The 21,276-nt window shown below is 33.4% G+C and overlaps 1 protein-coding gene across 1 annotated transcript in view; it reads left to right on the top strand.

Annotated features, from left to right (window-relative positions):
- aars2 (alanyl-tRNA synthetase 2, mitochondrial (putative)) overlaps window positions 1-21,276 on the top strand; it is a 34,635-nt gene that overhangs the window by 8,587 nt on the left and 4,772 nt on the right. The window contains exons 7-12 of the mRNA XM_083969996.1: window positions 2,299-2,337; window positions 2,469-2,583; window positions 3,787-3,914; window positions 4,562-4,703; window positions 18,755-18,924; window positions 19,422-19,538. Of these exons, the coding sequence (XP_083826122.1) occupies window positions 2,299-2,337; window positions 2,469-2,583; window positions 3,787-3,914; window positions 4,562-4,703; window positions 18,755-18,924; window positions 19,422-19,538 (711 nt within the window). The remainder of the gene's footprint in view (window positions 1-2,298; window positions 2,338-2,468; window positions 2,584-3,786; window positions 3,915-4,561; window positions 4,704-18,754; window positions 18,925-19,421; window positions 19,539-21,276) is intronic.

Below are 21,276 nucleotides of genomic sequence, written 5' to 3'. Positions count from 1 at the left end.
GTTATTTTTTCCCAAAATTCTTGTAAGTGTTTGCACTTCCAAATACAGTGAAATAGGGTTCCCTTCTCTGTTCTGCATTTTATACAATTATCAGGGATATTAGAATTAAATTTATTTAGTTTTTCAGGAGTTATATATGTTCTCATAAGCCAATTGTATTGGATCAATTTCAATCTGCTATTAATAGATAGTGTTTGCGCTTGATAACAAGCTTTTTCCCAATCGTCTTCAGTGATATCTCTTTGAAGATCCTCTATCCATGCCCTTCTTTTGTGATCTGAAGATTCCAAAGAAGTCTCTGATAATGTCTTGTATAGAGTTGAGATCTTACCTTTAGCATATGGGTCTGATGTTACCAACTTTTCAATAATACTTAGGGGAGGACATTGATATGATTGCAACCTTGAGCGAATAAAACTCCGTATTTGAAAGTATTTAAACATATGAGTTTGAGGGATCCCAAATTTTTCTTTAAGATTGTCGAAGGACATGAGGGTGTTATCTGAATAAAGATGTATGATCTTCTTTAGACCCAACTGTGCCCAGAGTCTGAATCCACGATCCGATTTACCTGGTGTAAATAATGAATTGCCCCAGATAGGCGCAAATGGTGATAATCCTGATGGCATTTTGAACATTTCCTGTGATTCATGCCAGGCTATGATAGTGGATTTAACAAATGGGTTAGTTGTGTTTTGCTTAAGTCTTTTGAGAGAGTCAGAATAAAGATAACTATCTAATGTTAGTCCCCTGGCACACTTTTCTTCTATTTGGATCCACGGTAAGTTGGGAGCATTAGAAAACCAAAAAAGGGCTGATCTAAGCTGAGCTGCCCTAAAATACCATAAAAGATTGGGTAGCTGGAGCCCTCCTCTTTCATATGGAAGATATAGTAGTGTTAAGCGAAGTCTTGATCGTCTTTTGTTCCAAATGAATTTTGTAAACACTTTCTTCATATTGGAAAAAAATGTTGGTGGGGGTGTAAGGGGGATCGATTGGAATAAATATAAGAATTTAGGGAGAATATTCATTTTAATAATATTGATTCTGCCAATTATTGTAAGGGGAAGGTTCATCCATCTATCTATGCTATCATTCACCTGAGCAACAATGGGGTCGTAATTACATGGGATCATATCTTTAATTTGAGGTGTGATGATTATTCCTAAATATTTGAACCCATCTCTAGCTATTGTGAATGGATGTTGAAATGATGGATTAATCCTATCTTGCCTGTTGAGAAAAAGTATTGATGATTTTGCCTGATTGACTTTATAGCCTGAGAATGATCCGAATTGATCAATTAGATTAAGCAAGACAGGTATTGTGTTTTTCAGGTCTGAAAGATATAATAATATATCATCTGCAAATAAAGAGATCTGGTGTTCTATTTCTGAAATATGGATTCCCTTTATCCCTGGGTGATCTCTGATTGCTATTGCCAGGGGTTCAAGAGTCATTACAAACAGCAAAGGGGAGAGCGGGCAATGGTAAACTATGTTACCCACAATCCCTCTGGGCCTGGTAAACTACGTTACCCACAATCCCTCTGGTAAACTACGTTACCCACAATCCCTCTGGTAAACTACGTTACCCACAATCCCTCTGGTAAACTAAATTACCCACAATCCCCCTGGTAAACTACGTTACCCACAATCCCTCTGGGCCTGGTAAACTACGTTACCCACAATCCCTCTGGGCCTGGTAAACTACGTTACCCACAATCCCTCTGGGCCTGGTAAACTACGTTACCCACAATCCCTCTGGTAAACTACGTTACCCACAATCCCTCTGGTAAACTACGTTACCCACAATCCCTCTGGTAAACTAAATTACCCACAATCCCCCTGGTAAACTACGTTACCCACAATCCCTCTGGTAAACTATGTTACCCACAATCCCTCTGGGCCTGGTAAACTACATTACCCACAATCCCTCTGGTAAACTACGTTACCCACAATCCCTCTGGTAAACTACGTTACCCACAACCCCTCTGGTAAACTTCGTTACCCACAATCCCTCTGGTAAACTACGTTGCCCACAATCCCTCTGGGCCTGGTAAACTACGTTACCCACAATCCCTCTGGTAAACTACGTTGCCCACAATCCCTCTGGGCCTGGTAAACTACGTTACCCACAATCCCTCTGGTAAACTACGTTACCCACAACCCCCTCTGGTAAACTACATTACCCACAACCCCCCTGGGCCAGGACGTGATGATGTCACCGTTGTGCTGTGAGGTCAGAGGGGGCGTGGCCACAGCGCTGAGCTTTAACTCCGCCCACTTCCTGTTTCAGGGCGACGTGTATCCAGAGCTGCAGCGCGAGGAGGAGAGGGTGAGTCAGCAGTTATTGATCCGTTATTGATGACGTCACAGCTGGATGATGTCACAGCTGGATGATGACATCACAGCTGGATGACATCACAGCTGGATGATGATGTCACAGGAAGTGTCCCTGTCCTCCAGGTGGTGGACGTCATCAACGAGAACGAGGACCACTTCCTGTCGTCTCTGCAGCGAGGAAGTCGCCTGCTGCTCCGCACCCTGAACCACATGGACCAGGGTCAAGACCTCTTCCCCGGTCAGTCCTGGTCTTAGTGCTGGTGGTTTTTGTGTCCGAAACCACTCCCTCATTCTCTCCTCCCTACTCACTATATAGTGAATTCAATATAGTGACTCACTGGTCAAATAACCATAAACATAAAAAGAGGAGTAAAGCAATATATTAAGCGGTAATATATATATTTAAGCATCAAACATGTTCAATCAAACCCAAATAGTTTGAAACAACGTTCAAAACACACACAGCCAGTGTCACAACTAAGCATATAAAGTCCGCTAGCTTAATGCTAACGTATAATGTAAAACTCCATAGACGGGCTAACAGAAATTAGCGTCGCTATCCAGAGTCTGTGGTCAGTTTATAACGCTTGTTAGGAAATTTGCTCTGATGTTTGTTGTGGGAGTCTGTGGAAGTGGTGACCGGACAACTCTGGCAGCTGGACACATTTATTGAGGCTGCTGCACTACTGCATTTATTTGGTAGCTACACCGGTCACTACTGCATTTATTTGGTAGCTACACCGGTCACTACTGCATTTATTTGGTAGCTACACCGGTCACTACTGCATTTATTTGGTAGCTACACCGGTCACTACTTCATTTATTTGGTAGCTACACCGGTCGCTACTTCATTTATTTGGTAGCTACACCGGTCGCTACTGCATTTATTTGGTAGCTACACCGGTCGCTACTTCATTTATTTGGTAGCTACACCGGTCGCTACTGCATTTATTTGGTAGCTACACCGGTCGCTACTGCATTTATTTGGTAGCTACACCGGTCACTACTGCATTTATTTGGTAGCTACACCGGTCACTACTGCATTTATTTGGTAGCTACACCGGTCACTACTGCATTTATTTGGTAGCTACACCGGTCACTACTGCATTTATTTGGTAGCTACACCGGTCACTACTTCATTTATTTGGTAGCTACACCGGTCACTACTGCATTTATTTGATCTGATGCTGCGTTGACACGGCGTCCGTTGCTGTTTTTGTCTCTTTTTCATGCAAACATAAATAAAGGACACTAACAGCATTTCTCCGTCCTCTCCATCACCATAGCAACATAGTGACACGTGTATCGTTTGTTTTCACCGTTCCGTCCAGCGGCGTTGGCCGTCCGCCGGTCTCCATGTGAACGCAGCATCATTGATGATCAGTAGTCTCCATGGTAACGGTGTCTCCTGTCTCCATGGTAACGGTGTCTCTGTCTCCAGCGGCGGTGGCCTGGTCGCTGCACCGTGACCTGGGCTTCCCTCTGGACCTGGTGGACCTGATGCTGGAGGAGCGCGGCGTCCAGGTGGACCGGCCGGCGCTGGACCGGCTGCTGGCCGAGCACCACAAGGTAATGAGTTACAGTTACAGTTACTAGTTACTCTCCCCTAAAAGTAACTGAGCTAGTAGTTGAGGTACTTATGTATATCTAATGCGTTAAATTTTTAAAATAAAACGCTCAAATATGTCAAATCACATGTTGCTTTTAAAAAGTAATGTATTATAGTTAATAGTTACTTTCCCCAAAAAGTAACTGAGTTAATAGCTAATTAGTTAGTCATTAGTAACTAATTACCAGGAAAAGTAACTATTGCTATACTTTTTTTTTTTTAATAAAATGCTCAAATATGTCAAATCAAACGTTGCTTTTAAAAAGTAATGAGTTATAGTTACTAGTTACTTTCCCCAAAAAGTAACTGAGTTATTAGCTGAGTTACTAGATGATAAAAGTAACTAATTACCAGGAAAAGTAACTATTGCTTTGTTTTTATTTTTATTAATAAAATGCTCAAACATGTCAAATCACATGTTGCTTTTACAAAGTAATGAGTGATAGTTACTTCCCCAAAAAGTAACTGAGTTAGTAGCTAATTAGTTATTAGTAACTAATTACCAGGAAAAGTAACTATTGCTTTATTTTTATATTTTTTATAAAATGCTCAAATATGTCAAATCACACGTTACTTTGTCATGACGGCGTGTTACTTCCTGTTCCAGGTGGCGAGCGACGCGGCGTCCGGGGGGCGTGGCCACGCCGGCATGGACGTGCTCAGTCTGGCGGAGCTGCAGCGCCGCAGCGTTCCTCACACCGATGACAGCCTCAAGTACGGCTACCAACTGGACCGCCGCGGCCGCTACGGTGAGGCTGCACTTTACTTTACTTTACTTTACTTCACTTCACTTTACTTTACTTTATACGTGAGGCTTCACTTCACTTCACTTTACTTTACTTTACTTTACTTTACTTTATACGTGAGGCTTCACTTTACTTTACTTTATACGTGAGGCTTCACTTTACTTCACTTCACTTCACTTTACTTTACTTTATACGTGAGGCTTCACTTTACTTTACTTTACTTTACTTTATACGTGAGGCTTCACTTTACTTTACTTTACTTTACTTTACTTTATACGTGAGGCTTCACTTTACTTTACTTTACTTTACTTTACTTTATACGGTGAGGCTGCACTTCACTTCACTTTACTTTACTTTACTTTACTTTACTTTACTTTTACTTTTACTTTACTTTATACGGTGAGGCTGCACTTCACTTCACTTCACTTTACTTTACTTTACTTTACTTTTACTTTACTTTATATGGTGAGGCTTCACTTTACTTTACTTTACTTTATACGGTCAGTCTTCACTTTACTTTATTTTACTTCACTTCACTTTACTTTAGTTTATTTTACTTAACTTTACAATACGGTAAAGCTTCACTTCACTTTACTTTACTTCACTTTACTTCACTTTACTTTACTTTATACGGTAAAGCTTCACTTCACTTTACTTTACTTCACTTTACTTCACTTTACTTTACTTTACTTTACTTTACGGTAAAGCTTCACTTTACTTTACTTCACTTCACTTTACTTTACTTTATACGGTCAGTCTTCACTTTACTTTATTTTACTTCACTTCACTTTACTTTACTTTTGTTTATTTTACTTTACAATACGGTAAAGCTTCACTTCACTTTACTTTACTTTACTTCACTTTACTTTACTTTACTTTACTTTATACGGTAAAGCTTCACTTCACTTTACTTCACTTTACTTTACTTCACTTCACTTCACTTCACTTCACTTTACTTCAATTTACTTTACTTTACTTTACTTTACTTTATACGGTCAGTCTTCACTTTACTTTATTTTACTTCACTTCACTTTACTTTACTTTACTTTAGTTTATTTTACTTTACTTTACAATACGGTAAAGCTTCACTTCACTTTACTTTACTTCACTTTACTTTACTTTACTTTACTTTACTTTACTTCACTTCACTTCACTTTACTTTACTTTACTTTACTTCACTTTGCTTCACTTCACTTCACTTCACTTCACTTTACTTTACTTTACTTCACTTTGCTTCACTTCACTTCACTTCACTTCACTTCACTTTACTTTACTTTACTTTACTTTATACGGTCAGTCTTCACTTTACTTTATTTTACTTCACTTCACTTTACTTTACTTTTGTTTATTTTACTTTACAATACGGTAAAGCTTCACTTCACTTTACTTTACTTTACTTTACTTTACTTCACTTTACTTTACTTTTGTTTATTTTACTTTACAATACGGTAAAGCTTCACTTCACTTCACTTCACTTTACTTCACTTCACTTCACTTTACTTTACTTTACTTTACTTTACAATACGGTAAAGCTTCACTTCACTTTACTTTACTTTACTTCACTTTGCTTCACTTCACTTCACTTTACTTTACTTTACTTTACTTTATACGGTCAGTCTTCACTTTACTTTATTTTACTTCACTTCACTTTACTTTACTTTTGTTTATTTTACTTTACAATACGGTAAAGCTTCACTTCACTTTACTTTACTTTACTTTACTTTACTTCACTTTACTTTACTTTTGTTTATTTTACTTTACAATACGGTAAAGCTTCACTTCACTTCACTTCACTTTACTTCACTTCACTTCACTTTACTTTACTTTACTTTACTTTACAATACGGTAAAGCTTCACTTCACTTTACTTCACTTCACTTTACTTTACTTTACTTTACTTTACTTTACTTTACTTTACTTTACTTTACTTTACTTTACTTTACTTTACAATACGGTAAAGCTTCACTTCACTTTACTTCACTTCACTTCACTTTACTTCACTTCACTTTACTTTACTTTACTTTATACGGTCAGTCTTCACTTTACTTTACTTTACTTTACTTTACTTTTGTTTATTTTACTTTACAATACGGTAAAGCTTCACTTCACTTCACTTCACTTTACTTCACTTCACTTCACTTTACTTTACTTTACTTTACTTTACAATACGGTAAAGCTTCACTTCACTTTACTTTACTTTACTTCACTTTGCTTCACTTCACTTCACTTCACTTCACTTCACTTTACTTTACTTTACTTTACTTTATACGGTCAGTCTTCACTTTACTTTATTTTACTTCACTTCACTTTACTTTACTTTTGTTTATTTTACTTTACAATACGGTAAAGCTTCACTTCACTTTACTTTACTTTACTTTACTTTACTTCACTTTACTTTACTTTTGTTTATTTTACTTTACAATACGGTAAAGCTTCACTTCACTTCACTTCACTTTACTTCACTTCACTTCACTTTACTTTACTTTACTTTACTTTACAATACGGTAAAGCTTCACTTCACTTTACTTCACTTCACTTTACTTTACTTTACTTTACTTTACTTTACTTTACTTTACTTTACTTTACTTTACTTTACTTTACTTTACTTTACAATACGGTAAAGCTTCACTTCACTTTACTTCACTTCACTTCACTTTACTTCACTTCACTTTACTTTATTTTACTTCACTTCACTTTACTTTACTTTTGTTTATTTTACTTTACTTTACAATACGGTAAAGCTTCACTTCACTTTACTTCACTTTACTTTACTTCACTTCACTTCACTTCACTTTACTTTACTTTACTTTACAATACGGTAAAGCTTCACTTCACTTTACTTTACTTTACTTTACTTTACTTTACTTTATACGGTAAAGCTTCACTTCACTTTACTTCACTTTACTTTACTTCACTTCACTTCACTTCACTTCACTTCACTTTACTTTACTTTACTTTACTTTACAATACGGTAAAGCTTCACTTCACTTCACTTCACTTTACTTTACTTTACTTTACTTTATACGGTAAAGCTTCACTTCACTTTACTTTACTTCACTTCACTTTACTTCACTTCACTTTGCTTTACTTTACTTTACTTTACTTTACTTTATACGGTCAGTCTTCACTTTACTTTATTTTACTTCACTTCACTTTACTTTACTTTTGTTTATTTTACTTTACAATACGGTAAAGCTTCACTTCACTTCACTTTACTTCACTTCACTTCACTTTACTTTACTTTACTTTACTTTACTTTACTTTACAATACGGTAAAGCTTCACTTCACTTCACTTTACTTCACTTCACTTCACTTCACTTTACTTTACTTTACTTTACAATACGGTAAAGCTTCACTTCACTTTACTTCACTTCACTTCACTTTACTTTACTTTACTTTACTTTACTTTATACGGTCAGTCTTCACTTTACTTTATTTTACTTCACTTCACTTTAGTTTATTTTACTTTACTTTACAATACGGTAAAGCTTCATTTCACTTTACTTTACTTCACTTTACTTCACTTTACTTCACTTTACTTTACTTTATACGGTAAAGCTTCACTTCACTTTACTTTACTTCTCTTTACTTCACTTCACTTTACTTTACTTTACTTTACTTTACTTTATACGGTAAAGCTTCACTTTACTTTACTTCACTTCACTTCACTTCACTTTACTTTACTTTACTTTACTTTATACGGTAAAGCTTCACTTCACTTCACTTTACTTCACTTCACTTTGCTTTACTTTACAATACGGTAAAGCTTCACTTCACTTTACTTCACTTTACTTCAATTTACTTTACTTTACTTTACTTTACTTTATACGGTCAGTCTTCACTTTACTTTATTTTACTTCACTTCACTTTACTTTACTTTTGTTTATTTTACTTTACAATACGGTAAAGCTTCACTTCACTTCACTTTACTTCACTTCACTTCACTTTACTTTACTTTACTTTACTTTACTTTACAATACGGTAAAGCTTCACTTCACTTCACTTTACTTCACTTCACTTCACTTCACTTTACTTTACTTTACTTTACAATACGGTAAAGCTTCACTTCACTTTACTTCACTTCACTTCACTTTACTTTACTTTACTTTACTTTACTTTATACGGTCAGTCTTCACTTTACTTTATTTTACTTCACTTCACTTTAGTTTATTTTACTTTACTTTACAATACGGTAAAGCTTCATTTCACTTTACTTTACTTCACTTTACTTCACTTTACTTCACTTTACTTTACTTTATACGGTAAAGCTTCACTTCACTTTACTTTACTTCTCTTTACTTCACTTCACTTTACTTTACTTTACTTTACTTTATACGGTAAAGCTTCACTTCACTTCACTTTACTTCACTTCACTTTGCTTTACTTTACAATACGGTAAAGCTTCACTTCACTTTACTTCACTTTACTTCAATTTACTTTACTTTACTTTACTTTACTTTATACGGTCAGTCTTCACTTTACTTTATTTTACTTCACTTCACTTTACTTTAGTTTATTTTACTTTACTTTACAATACGGTAAAGCTTCACTTCACTTTACTTTACTTCACTTTACTTCACTTTACTTTACTTTATACGGTAAAGCTTCACTTCACTTTACTTCACTTTACTTCACTTTACTTTACTTTACTTTACTTTACTTTACGGTAAAGCTTCACTTTACTTTACTTCACTTCACTTTACTTTACTTTACTTTATACGGTCAGTCTTCACTTTACTTTATTTTACTTCACTTCACTTTACTTTACTTTTGTTTATTTTACTTTACAATACGGTAAAGCTTCACTTCACTTTACTTTACTTCACTTTACTTTACTTTATACGGTAAAGCTTCACTTCACTTCACTTCACTTCACTTCACTTTACTTTACTTTACTTTACTTTACTTTACAATACGGTAAAGCTTCACTTCACTTCACTTCACTTTACTTTACTTTACTTTATACGGTAAAGCTTCACTTCACTTTACTTCAATTTACTTTACTTTACTTTACTTTAATTTACTTTACTTTACTTTACTTTACTTTATACGGTCAGTCTTCACTTTACTTTGTTTTACTTTACTTTACTTTAGATTATTTTACTTTACTTTACAATACGGTAAAGCTTCACTTCACTTTACCTTACTTCACTTTACTTTACTTTACTTCACTTTACTTCACTTCACTTTACTTTACTGTACTTTACAATACGGTAAAGCTTCACTTCACTTTACTTTACTTCACTTTACTTCACTTCACTTCACTTTACTTTACTTTACTTTACTTTATACGGTCAGTCTTCACTTTACTTTATTTTACTTCACTTCACTTTACTTTACTTTTGTTTATTTTACTTTACAATACGGTAAAGCTTCACTTCACTTTACCTTACTTTACTTTACTTTACTTTACTTTACTTTATACGGTAAAGCTTCACTTCACTTCACTTCACTTCACTTCACTTCACTTCACTTCACTTCACTTTACTTTTCTTTACTTTACTTTACTTTACAATACGGTAAAGCTTCACTTCACTTCACTTCACTTTACTTTACTTTACTTTATACGGTAAAGCTTCACTTCACTTTACTTTACTTCACTTCACTTTGCTTTACTTTACTTTACAATACGGTAAAGCTTCACTTCACTTTACTTCACTTTACTTCAATTTACTTTACTTTACTTTACTTTACTTTACTTTACTTTACTTTACTTTAATTTACTTTACTTTACTTTACTTTACTTTACTTTATACGGTCAGTCTTCACTTTACTTTATTTTACTTCACTTCACTTTACTTTACTTTAGATTATTTTACTTTACTTTACAATACGGTAAAGCTTCACTTCACTTTACTTTACTTCACTTTACTTTACTTTACTTCACTTTACTTCACTTCACTTTACTTTACTGTACTTTACAATACGGTAAAGCTTCACTTCACTTTACTTTACTTCACTTTACTTCACTTCACTTCACTTCACTTTACTTTACTTTACTTTACTTTACTTTACTTTACTTTATACGGTCAGTCTTCACTTTACTTTATTTTACTTCACTTCACTTTACTTTACTTTTGTTTATTTTACTTTACAATACGGTAAAGCTTCACTTCACTTTACCTTACTTTACTTTACTTCACTTTACTTTACTTTTGTTTATTTTACTTTACAATACGGTAAAGCTTCACTTCACTTCACTTTACTTTACTTTACTTTACTTCACTTTACTTTACTTTTGTTTATTTTACTTTACAATATGGTAAAGCTTCACTTCACTTTACTTTACTTCACTTCACTTCACTTCACTTTACTTTACTTTACTTTACTTTACTTTATACGGTCAGTCTTCACTTTACTTTATTTTACTTCACTTCACTTTACTTTACTTTTGTTTATTTTACTTTACAATACGGTAAAGCTTTACTTTACTTCACTTCACTTCACTTCACTTCACTTCACTTCACTTCACTTTACTTTACTTTACTTTACTTTACTTTACTTTACTTTACTTTACTTTACTTTTGTTTATTTTACTTTACAATATGGTAAAGCTTCACTTCACTTTACCTTACTTTACTTTACTTCACTTTACTTTACTTTTGTTTATTTTACTTTACAATACGGTAAAGCTTCACTTCACTTCACTTCACTTCACTTCACTTCACTTCACTTCACTTCACTTTACTTTACTTTACTTTACTTTACTTTACTTTACTTTACTTTACTTTACTTCACTTCACTTTACTTTACACGGTAAAGCTTCACTTCACTTTACTTTACTTCACTTTACTTCACTTCACTTCACTTTACTTTACTTTATACGGTCAGTCTTCACTTTACTTTATTTTACTTCACTTCACTTTACTTTACTTTTGTTTATTTTACTTTACAATACGGTAAAGCTTCACTTCACTTCACTTTACTTTACTTTACTTCACTTTACTTTACTTTTGTTTATTTTACTTTACAATATGGTAAAGCTTCACTTCACTTTACTTTACTTCACTTCACTTCACTTCACTTCACTTCACTTTACTTTACTTTACTTTACTTTACAATACGGTAAAGCTTCACTTCACTTCACTTCACTTCACTTTACACGGTAAAGCTTCACTTCACTTTACTTTACTTCACTTTACTTTACTTCACTTTACTTCACTTCACTTCACTTTACTTTACTTTACTTTACTTTATACGGTCAGTCTTCACTTTACTTTATTTTACTTCACTTCACTTTACTTTACTTTTGTTTATTTTACTTTACAATATGGTAAAGCTTCACTTCACTTTACTTTACTTTACTTTACTTCACTTTACTTTACTTTTGTTTATTTTACTTTACAATACGGTAAAGCTTCACTTCAGTTTACTTCACTTCACTTCACTTCACTTCACTTCACTTCACTTCACTTTACTTTACTTTACTTTACTTTACAATACGGTAAAGCTTCACTTCACTTTACTTTACTTCACTTTACTTTACTTCACTTCACTTTACTTCACTTCACTTTACTTTACTTTACTTTACTTTATACGGTCAGTCTTCACTTTACTTTATTTTACTTCACTTCACTTTACTTTACTTTTGTTTATTTTACTTTACAATACGGTAAAGCTTCACTTTACTTTACTTTACTTTACTTTACTTAACTTCACTTTACTTTACTTTTGTTTATTTTACTTTACAATACGGTAAAGCTTCACTTCTCTTTACTTTACTTCACTTCACTTCACTTTACTTCACTTTACTTCACTTCACTTTACTTCACTTTACTTTACTTTACTTTATACGGTCAGTCTTCACTTTACTTTATTTTACTTCACTTCACTTTACTTTACTTTTGTTTATTTTACTTTACAATATGGTAAAGCTTCACTTCACTTTACTTTACTTTACTTTACTTTACTTAACTTCACTTTACTTTACTTTTGTTTATTTTACTTTACAATACGGTAAAGCTTCACTTCACTTTACTTTACTTCACTTTACTTCACTTCACTTCACTTCACTTTACTTTACTTTACTTTACTTTACTTTACTTTACTTTATACGGTCAGTCTTCACTTTACTTTATTTTACTTCACTTCACTTTACTTTACTTTTGTTTATTTTACTTTACAATACGGTAAAGCTTCACTTCACTTTACCTTACTTTACTTTACTTCACTTTACTTTACTTTTGTTTATTTTACTTTACAATACGGTAAAGCTTCACTTCACTTCACTTTACTTTACTTTACTTTACTTCACTTTACTTTACTTTTGTTTATTTTACTTTACAATATGGTAAAGCTTCACTTCACTTTACTTTACTTCACTTCACTTCACTTCACTTTACTTTACTTTACTTTACTTTACTTTATACGGTCAGTCTTCACTTTACTTTATTTTACTTCACTTCACTTTACTTTACTTTTGTTTATTTTACTTTACAATACGGTAAAGCTTTACTTTACTTCACTTCACTTCACTTCACTTCACTTCACTTCACTTCACTTTACTTTACTTTACTTTACTTTACTTTACTTTACTTTACTTTACTTTACTTTTGTTTATTTTACTTTACAATATGGTAAAGCTTCACTTCACTTTACCTTACTTTACTTTACTTCACTTTACTTTACTTTTGTTTATTTTACTTTACAATACGGTAAAGCTTCACTTCACTTCACTTCACTTCACTTCACTTCACTTCACTTCACTTCACTTTACTTTACTTTACTTTACTTTACTTTACTTTACTTTACTTTACTTTACTTCACTTCACTTTACTTTACACGGTAAAGCTTCACTTCACTTTACTTTACTTCACTTTACTTCACTTCACTTCACTTTACTTTACTTTATACGGTCAGTCTTCACTTTACTTTATTTTACTTCACTTCACTTTACTTTACTTTTGTTTATTTTACTTTACAATACGGTAAAGCTTCACTTCACTTCACTTTACTTTACTTTACTTCACTTTACTTTACTTTTGTTTATTTTACTTTACAATATGGTAAAGCTTCACTTCACTTTACTTTACTTCACTTCACTTCACTTCACTTCACTTCACTTTACTTTACTTTACTTTACTTTACAATACGGTAAAGCTTCACTTCACTTCACTTCACTTCACTTTACACGGTAAAGCTTCACTTCACTTTACTTTACTTCACTTTACTTTACTTCACTTTACTTCACTTCACTTCACTTTACTTTACTTTACTTTACTTTATACGGTCAGTCTTCACTTTACTTTATTTTACTTCACTTCACTTTACTTTACTTTTGTTTATTTTACTTTACAATATGGTAAAGCTTCACTTCACTTTACTTTACTTTACTTTACTTCACTTTACTTTACTTTTGTTTATTTTACTTTACAATACGGTAAAGCTTCACTTCAGTTTACTTCACTTCACTTCACTTCACTTCACTTCACTTCACTTCACTTTACTTTACTTTACTTTACTTTACAATACGGTAAAGCTTCACTTCACTTTACTTTACTTCACTTTACTTTACTTCACTTCACTTTACTTCACTTCACTTTACTTTACTTTACTTTACTTTATACGGTCAGTCTTCACTTTACTTTATTTTACTTCACTTCACTTTACTTTACTTTTGTTTATTTTACTTTACAATACGGTAAAGCTTCACTTTACTTTACTTTACTTTACTTTACTTAACTTCACTTTACTTTACTTTTGTTTATTTTACTTTACAATACGGTAAAGCTTCACTTCTCTTTACTTTACTTCACTTCACTTCACTTTACTTCACTTTACTTCACTTCACTTTACTTCACTTTACTTTACTTTACTTTATACGGTCAGTCTTCACTTTACTTTATTTTACTTCACTTCACTTTACTTTACTTTTGTTTATTTTACTTTACAATATGGTAAAGCTTCACTTCACTTTACTTTACTTTACTTTACTTTACTTAACTTCACTTTACTTTACTTTTGTTTATTTTACTTTACAATACGGTAAAGCTTCACTTCTCTTTACTTTACTTCACTTCACTTTACTTCACTTTACTTCACATCACTTTACTTCACTTTACTTTACTTTACTTTATACGGTCAGTCTTCACTTTACTTTATTTTACTTCACTTCACTTTACTTTACTTTTGTTTATTTTACTTTACTTTACAATACGGTAAAGCTTCACTTCACTTTACTTTACTTTACTTTACTTCACTTCACTTCACTTTACTTTACACGGTAAAGCTTCACTTCACTTTACTTTACTTTACTTTACTTTACTTTACTTTACTTTACTTTACTTTACTTTACTTTACTTTACTTTACTTCACTTTACTTCACTTCACTTCACTTTACTTTACACGGTAAAGCTTCACTTTACTTTACTTTACTTTACTTTACTTTACTTTACTTTACTTTACTTTACTTTACTTTACTTTACTTTACTTTACTTCACTTCACTTCACTTTACTTTACACGGTAAAGCTTCACTTCACTTTACTTTACTTCACTTTACTTCACTTCACTTCACTTTACTTTACTTTATACGGTCAGTCTTCACTTTACTTTATTTTACTTCACTTCACTTTACTTTACTTTTGTTTATTTTACTTTACAATACGGTAAAGCTTCACTTCACTTCACTTTACTTTACTTTACTTTACTTTACTTTACTTTTGTTTATTTTACTTTACAATATGGTAAAGCTTCACTTCACTTTACTTTACTTCACTTCACTTCACTTCACTTCACTTTACTTTACTTTACTTTACTTTACAATACGGTAAAGCTTCACTTCACTTCACTTCACTTCACTTTACACGGTAAAGCTTCACTTCACTTTACTTTACTTCACTTTACTTTACTTCACTTTACTTCACTTCACTTCACTTCACTTTACTTTACTTTACTTTACTTTATACGGTCAGTCTTCACTTTACTTTATTTTACTTCACTTCACTTTACTTTACTTTTGTTTATTTTACTTTACAATATGGTAAAGCTTCACTTCACTTTACTTTACTTTACTTTACTTCACTTTACTTTACTTTTGTTTATTTTACTTTACAATACGGTAAAGCTTCACTTCAGTTTACTTCACTTCACTTCACTTCACTTCACTTCACTTCACTTCACTTCACTTTACTTTACTTTACTTTACTTTACTTTACAATACGGTAAAGCTTCACTTCACTTCACTTTACTTTACACGGTAAAGCTTCACTTCACTTTACTTTACTTCACTTTACTTTACTTCACTTCACTTTACTTCACTTCACTTTACTTTACTTTACTTTACTTTATACGGTCAGTCTTCACTTTACTTTATTTTACTTCACTTCACTTTACTTTACTTTTGTTTATTTTACTTTACAATACGGTAAAGCTTCACTTTACTTTACTTTACTTTACTTTACTTAACTTCACTTTACTTTACTTTTGTTTATTTTACTTTACAATACGGTAAAGCTTCACTTCTCTTTACTTTACTTCACTTCACTTTACTTCACTTTACTTCACTTCACTTTACTTCACTTTACTTTACTTTACTTTATACGGTCAGTCTTCACTTTACTTTATTTTACTTCACTTCACTTTACTTTACTTTTGTTTATTTTACTTTACAATATGGTAAAGCTTCACTTCACTTTACTTTACTTTACTTTACTTTACTTTACTTTACTTAACTTCACTTTACTTTACTTTTGTTTATTTTACTTTACAATACGGTAAAGCTTCACTTCTCTTTACTTTACTTCACTTCACTTTACTTCACTTTACTTCACTTCACTTTACTTCACTTTACTTTACTTTACTTTATACGGTCAGTCTTCACTTTACTTTATTTTACTTCACTTCACTTTACTTTACTTTTGTTTATTTTACTTTACTTTACAATACGGTAAAGCTTCACTTCACTTTACTTTACTTTACTTTACTTTACTTTACTTTACTTCACTTCACTTCACTTTACTTTACACGGTAAAGCTTCACTTCACTTTACTTTACTTTACTTTACTTTACTTTACTTTACTTTACTTTACTTTACTTCACTTTACTTTACTTTACTTTACTTTATACGGTCAGTCTTCACTTTACTTTATTTTACTTCACTTCTCTTTACTTTACTTTTGTTTATTTTACTTTACAATACGGTAAAGCTTCACTTCACTTTACTTTACTTTACTTCACTTTACTTTACTTTTGTTTATTTTACTTTACAATACGGTAAAGCTTCACTTCACTTTACTTTACTTCACTTCACTTCACTTCACTTCACTTCACTTCACTTTACTTTACTTTACTTTACAATACGGTAAAGCTTCACTTCACTTCACTTCACTTCACTTTACTTTACACGGTAAAGCTTCACTTCACTTTACTTTACTTCACTTTACTTTACTTCACTTTACTTCACTTCACTTCACTTTACTTTACTTTACTTTACTTTATACGGTCAGTCTTCACTTTACTTTATTTTACTTCACTTCACTTTACTTTACTTTTGTTTATTTTACTTTACAATACGGTAAAGCTTCACTTCACTTTACCTTACTTTACTTTACTTTACTTTACTTTATACGGTAAAGCTTCACTTCACTTCACTTCACTTCACTTCACTTTACTTTACTTTACACGGTAAAGCTTCACTTCACTTTACTTTACTTTACTTTACTTCACTTCACTTCACTTCACTTTACACGGTAAAGCTTCACTTCACTTTACTTTACTTCACTTTACTTCATTTCACTTTACTTTACTTTACAATACGGTAAAGCTTCACTTCACTTTACCTCACTTTACTTCACTTCACTTCACTTTACTTTACTTTACTTTACTTTACTTCACTTTACTTTACTTTATACGGTCAGTCTTCACTTTACTTTATTTTACTTCACTTTACTTTACTTTTGTTTATTTTACTTTACTTTACAATACGGTAAAGCTTCACTTCACTTTACTTCACTTTACTTTACTTTACTTTACTTCACTTTACTTTACCTTACTTTACAATACAGTAAAGCTTCACTTCACTTTACTTCACTTCACTTCACTTCACTTTACTTTACTTTACTTTACTTTACTTTACTTTACTTTACTTTACTTTACTTTACTTTACTTTACTTTACTTTACTTTACTTCACTTCACTTCACTTCACTTCACTTCACTTCACTTCACTTCACTTTATTAGTTTATTTAGTCGGGACGATGCATATTAATGAACAGTGAGTGTTAGAGTAACCACAGTAAATACAGCGGATTCAGAACTGCTGCTAAATTACATCCGTAGTCCCCAAAACAACACAACAATTAACATAAAAAGTCCAAAAAGACGGAGGACCAGTAGATAACAGAAAAGGTACATAGTTACAGGGTTAGACATGATTCTTTAAATTGTAAAAACAAATATATATATATAATCTATATAGCTGCAATTTAACATGACTCATCGAAATATAAAAATATATATCTATACAGTTGTGCTTGACATGATTCATTGAATAATAAAATATATCTATAGCCTACAACTGCAATTGACATGATTCATTGAAATATAAAAATATATCTATACAGATGTGGCTGACATGCTTCGTTGAAATATAAAAATATATATCTATATAGTTGTGATTTACATGATTAATTGAAAAAAAACATGTAATTACACAAGCTCGGGCTACGGTGAGTCGACCGCCGCCGCCAACCGGCTAACTGTAGCTAGCTGTAGCTAACTGTAGCCAACTGTAGCCAACTGTGGCTAACTGTAGCTAACTGTAACTAACTGTAGCTAACTGTAGCTAACTGCAGCTAACTGTAACTAACTGTAGCTAGCTGTAGCTAACTGTAACTAACTGTAACGAACTGTAGCTAACTGTAACTAACTGTAGCCAACTGTAGCTAACTGTAACTAACTGTAGCTAACTGCAGCTAACTGCAGCTAACTGTTGCTAACTGTAACTAACTGTAGCTAACTGCAGCTAACTGCAGCTAGCTGTAACTAACTGTAACTAACTGTGGCTAACTGTAGCTAGCTGTAGCTAACTGTAGCTAACTGTAGCTCTGTCTCCTCAGTGTTCCCAGAATGCCGAGCGACGGTGGTGGCGCTGTACGACGGCGAGGCGCTGGTGTCGGCGGTCGGTGAGGGCGAGCGCTGCGGCGTCATCCTGGACCGGACCTGTTTCTACTCGGAGCAGGGCGGCCAATCACACGACCGCGGCTACATGACCCGCCACGGCTCGCAGGTGAGGCCACGCCCCCATCTTCTCCACAAACTGAACTCTTTTTATTTATTTTGCTAAGTTATGTCACTTTTGATGCAAAGTTGACATTGTTTGAGATGTTTTTGTTCTGACAACTTGACATAAAGACAATTTAAACTGTCATAGCAGACCTAATGGACAAACTTTAAAAATTATGTCAAGTTCTCATAACAAAAACATCTCAAACAATGTCAACTTTGCATTAAAAGTGACATAACTTACCGAATGACACTTAACCACAGCTGTCATAAGTATTCATTGATGTTTATGACAGTGTTATGTCAATCTGATGAATACCTATTCAAGTAAAGTGTTACCGACAACACTGTATCCTTGACATTCTATTCTATTCTATTTATTTACCTTATATGTATTTATTGTATGTACTGTGTTTTTGGACTGTGCAAGCAGCTGAATTTTGGGAAAAGTAGTTTGAAGTTGAAGTTGAAGGTGAAATGCATGCTGGGTGTCTCCGTCAGGATGCGGCGGTGTTCCCGGTGGAGGACGTGGTCCAGCTGGGCGGCTACGTGCTGCACCAGGTGACGGCGGCCGACGGCCTGAAGACCGGAGACACGGTGGAGCTGCACCTGGACCAGGTAGAAGGAAGCTAACTAATGCTACTGATACAGGTGTTAGATTTCATCACTGAGACCAACATTTATCTCCTAGAAATAATTTAACCAGCCGGTGGCAAACCTCTAAAAACCTGCGGGTAAGTTAATTAGCGATGGTTTTCTCCCCCGGGATGAGGACGGAGGTTGGCCGGCCGAGCAGCTCTGCAGACCGGCTGCTGCCTCTGTGATGTCCCGGTCGCTGCAGAGCTTCACTTCTCTGAAAAACATCGGAGCAAACTTCTAAACAGCCGTCGTTTGGATCAACTGGCCGTAGATTTGGGATCTAAACAGTTACTTTATATACTTTAAAACATATTAAAACTTAATAAAGTTACATAATTACAGTGCTAGAGCGGGAAATAAAACAGCTTTTCACCTGTTTTACAGCTACCGCTACCGGTTGCTGTGAAATGCATTCTGGGAAACTTGTATACTGCATACTGCGATGATAACGGTGTCGGTCTGCTGAAGTAGCAGACTGAATCCTACATTCAGTATGTAGTACACAGTACATACTAACGCAGTATGTAGTAGGCAGTAGTGAATGAATGAATGAATGAATGAATGAATGAATGAATGAATGAATGAATGAATGAATGAATGAATGAATGTTTTATTTTGGTGTCATGCCACCACTGTGGTCCATCCCATATGAGATTACAAGACACATTTAATGACAAATACAAGAAAACAAAGACTAGACAGTCCTTCCTGTTGGTATTAAACACATAAATAAACAACTTAAGATTACTTTCAGTACTCAACTATATATCGCTCTTCGTCTCGTTGCCCAAGCCTTTTCAAGAAATAAAGAAAATGAAAATACAGGTAATACTCAGAAAATTAGAATATCGTGAAAACGTTCATTCATTTAAGTAATTCAACTTAAAAGGTGAAATGAATATATTATTTAGACTCATAACAGGCATTGCAAGATATTTCAAGCTTTTATTTGTTAGAATTTTGATTATTATGGCTTACAGCTTATGAAAACCCCAAAATCAGAATCTCAAAAAATTTGAATATCATGAAAAAGTTCAATGTTGTAGCTCAAATTGTCAGCCAATTAATCCAAAACACCTGCAAAGGGTTCCTGAGCCTTTAAAAGCTCTCTGTCTGGTTCAGTACAGTTCGCAATCATGGGGAAGTGAATGAACTTTTTCACGATATTCTAATTTTCTGAGTATTACCTGTATATTCAAATGAAAAAGAAGTTTTAGCTTCTCAGCATCGTCTAACCACACAAATTTGTTTTTTGGATCTACTTTACTGAACAGTTGTTGTCTTATAGAGTCATAGAAAGGACAGTGGTACACTAAATGAACTTCATTCTCCACCTCTTGGACGTCACATAAATTACAAACTCTATCATCTTCTGCTGTGCCGACGTATCAGCCTGTCTCCATATGAAGACCAAGAACACCAGCTCTCATAGAGCACACAGGGATCTTTTCTTTTTAGACAAATTATACAAAACATAGTTTTCTGGGCCAAATACCTGTTTTATTTCACAGTAAGTACGCAGCTTTGGTTTACCCCAAGTATCTAATACCCATCTGTCTTTACTTTGTAGGAGAATAATTTCTTTTAATACATTAATCTCAACTTTCTCTTTGTTATAATAACAGTCTTCATATCCAGCTCTCAGCAAGATGTCATATATGTCCCTATCCCAAGCCCCATTGGTCAGAGTGTCCCACTCAAAGATTTGTTTTGCAAT

This window comes from Trachurus trachurus (assembly GCF_905171665.1).
Source record: "Trachurus trachurus genome assembly, chromosome: 1".
Classification (NCBI taxonomy): Eukaryota; Metazoa; Chordata; class Actinopteri; order Carangiformes; family Carangidae; genus Trachurus; species Trachurus trachurus.
Note: the sequence above shows the minus strand (reverse complement) of the source record. Positions and strands in the feature narration are given on the sequence as shown.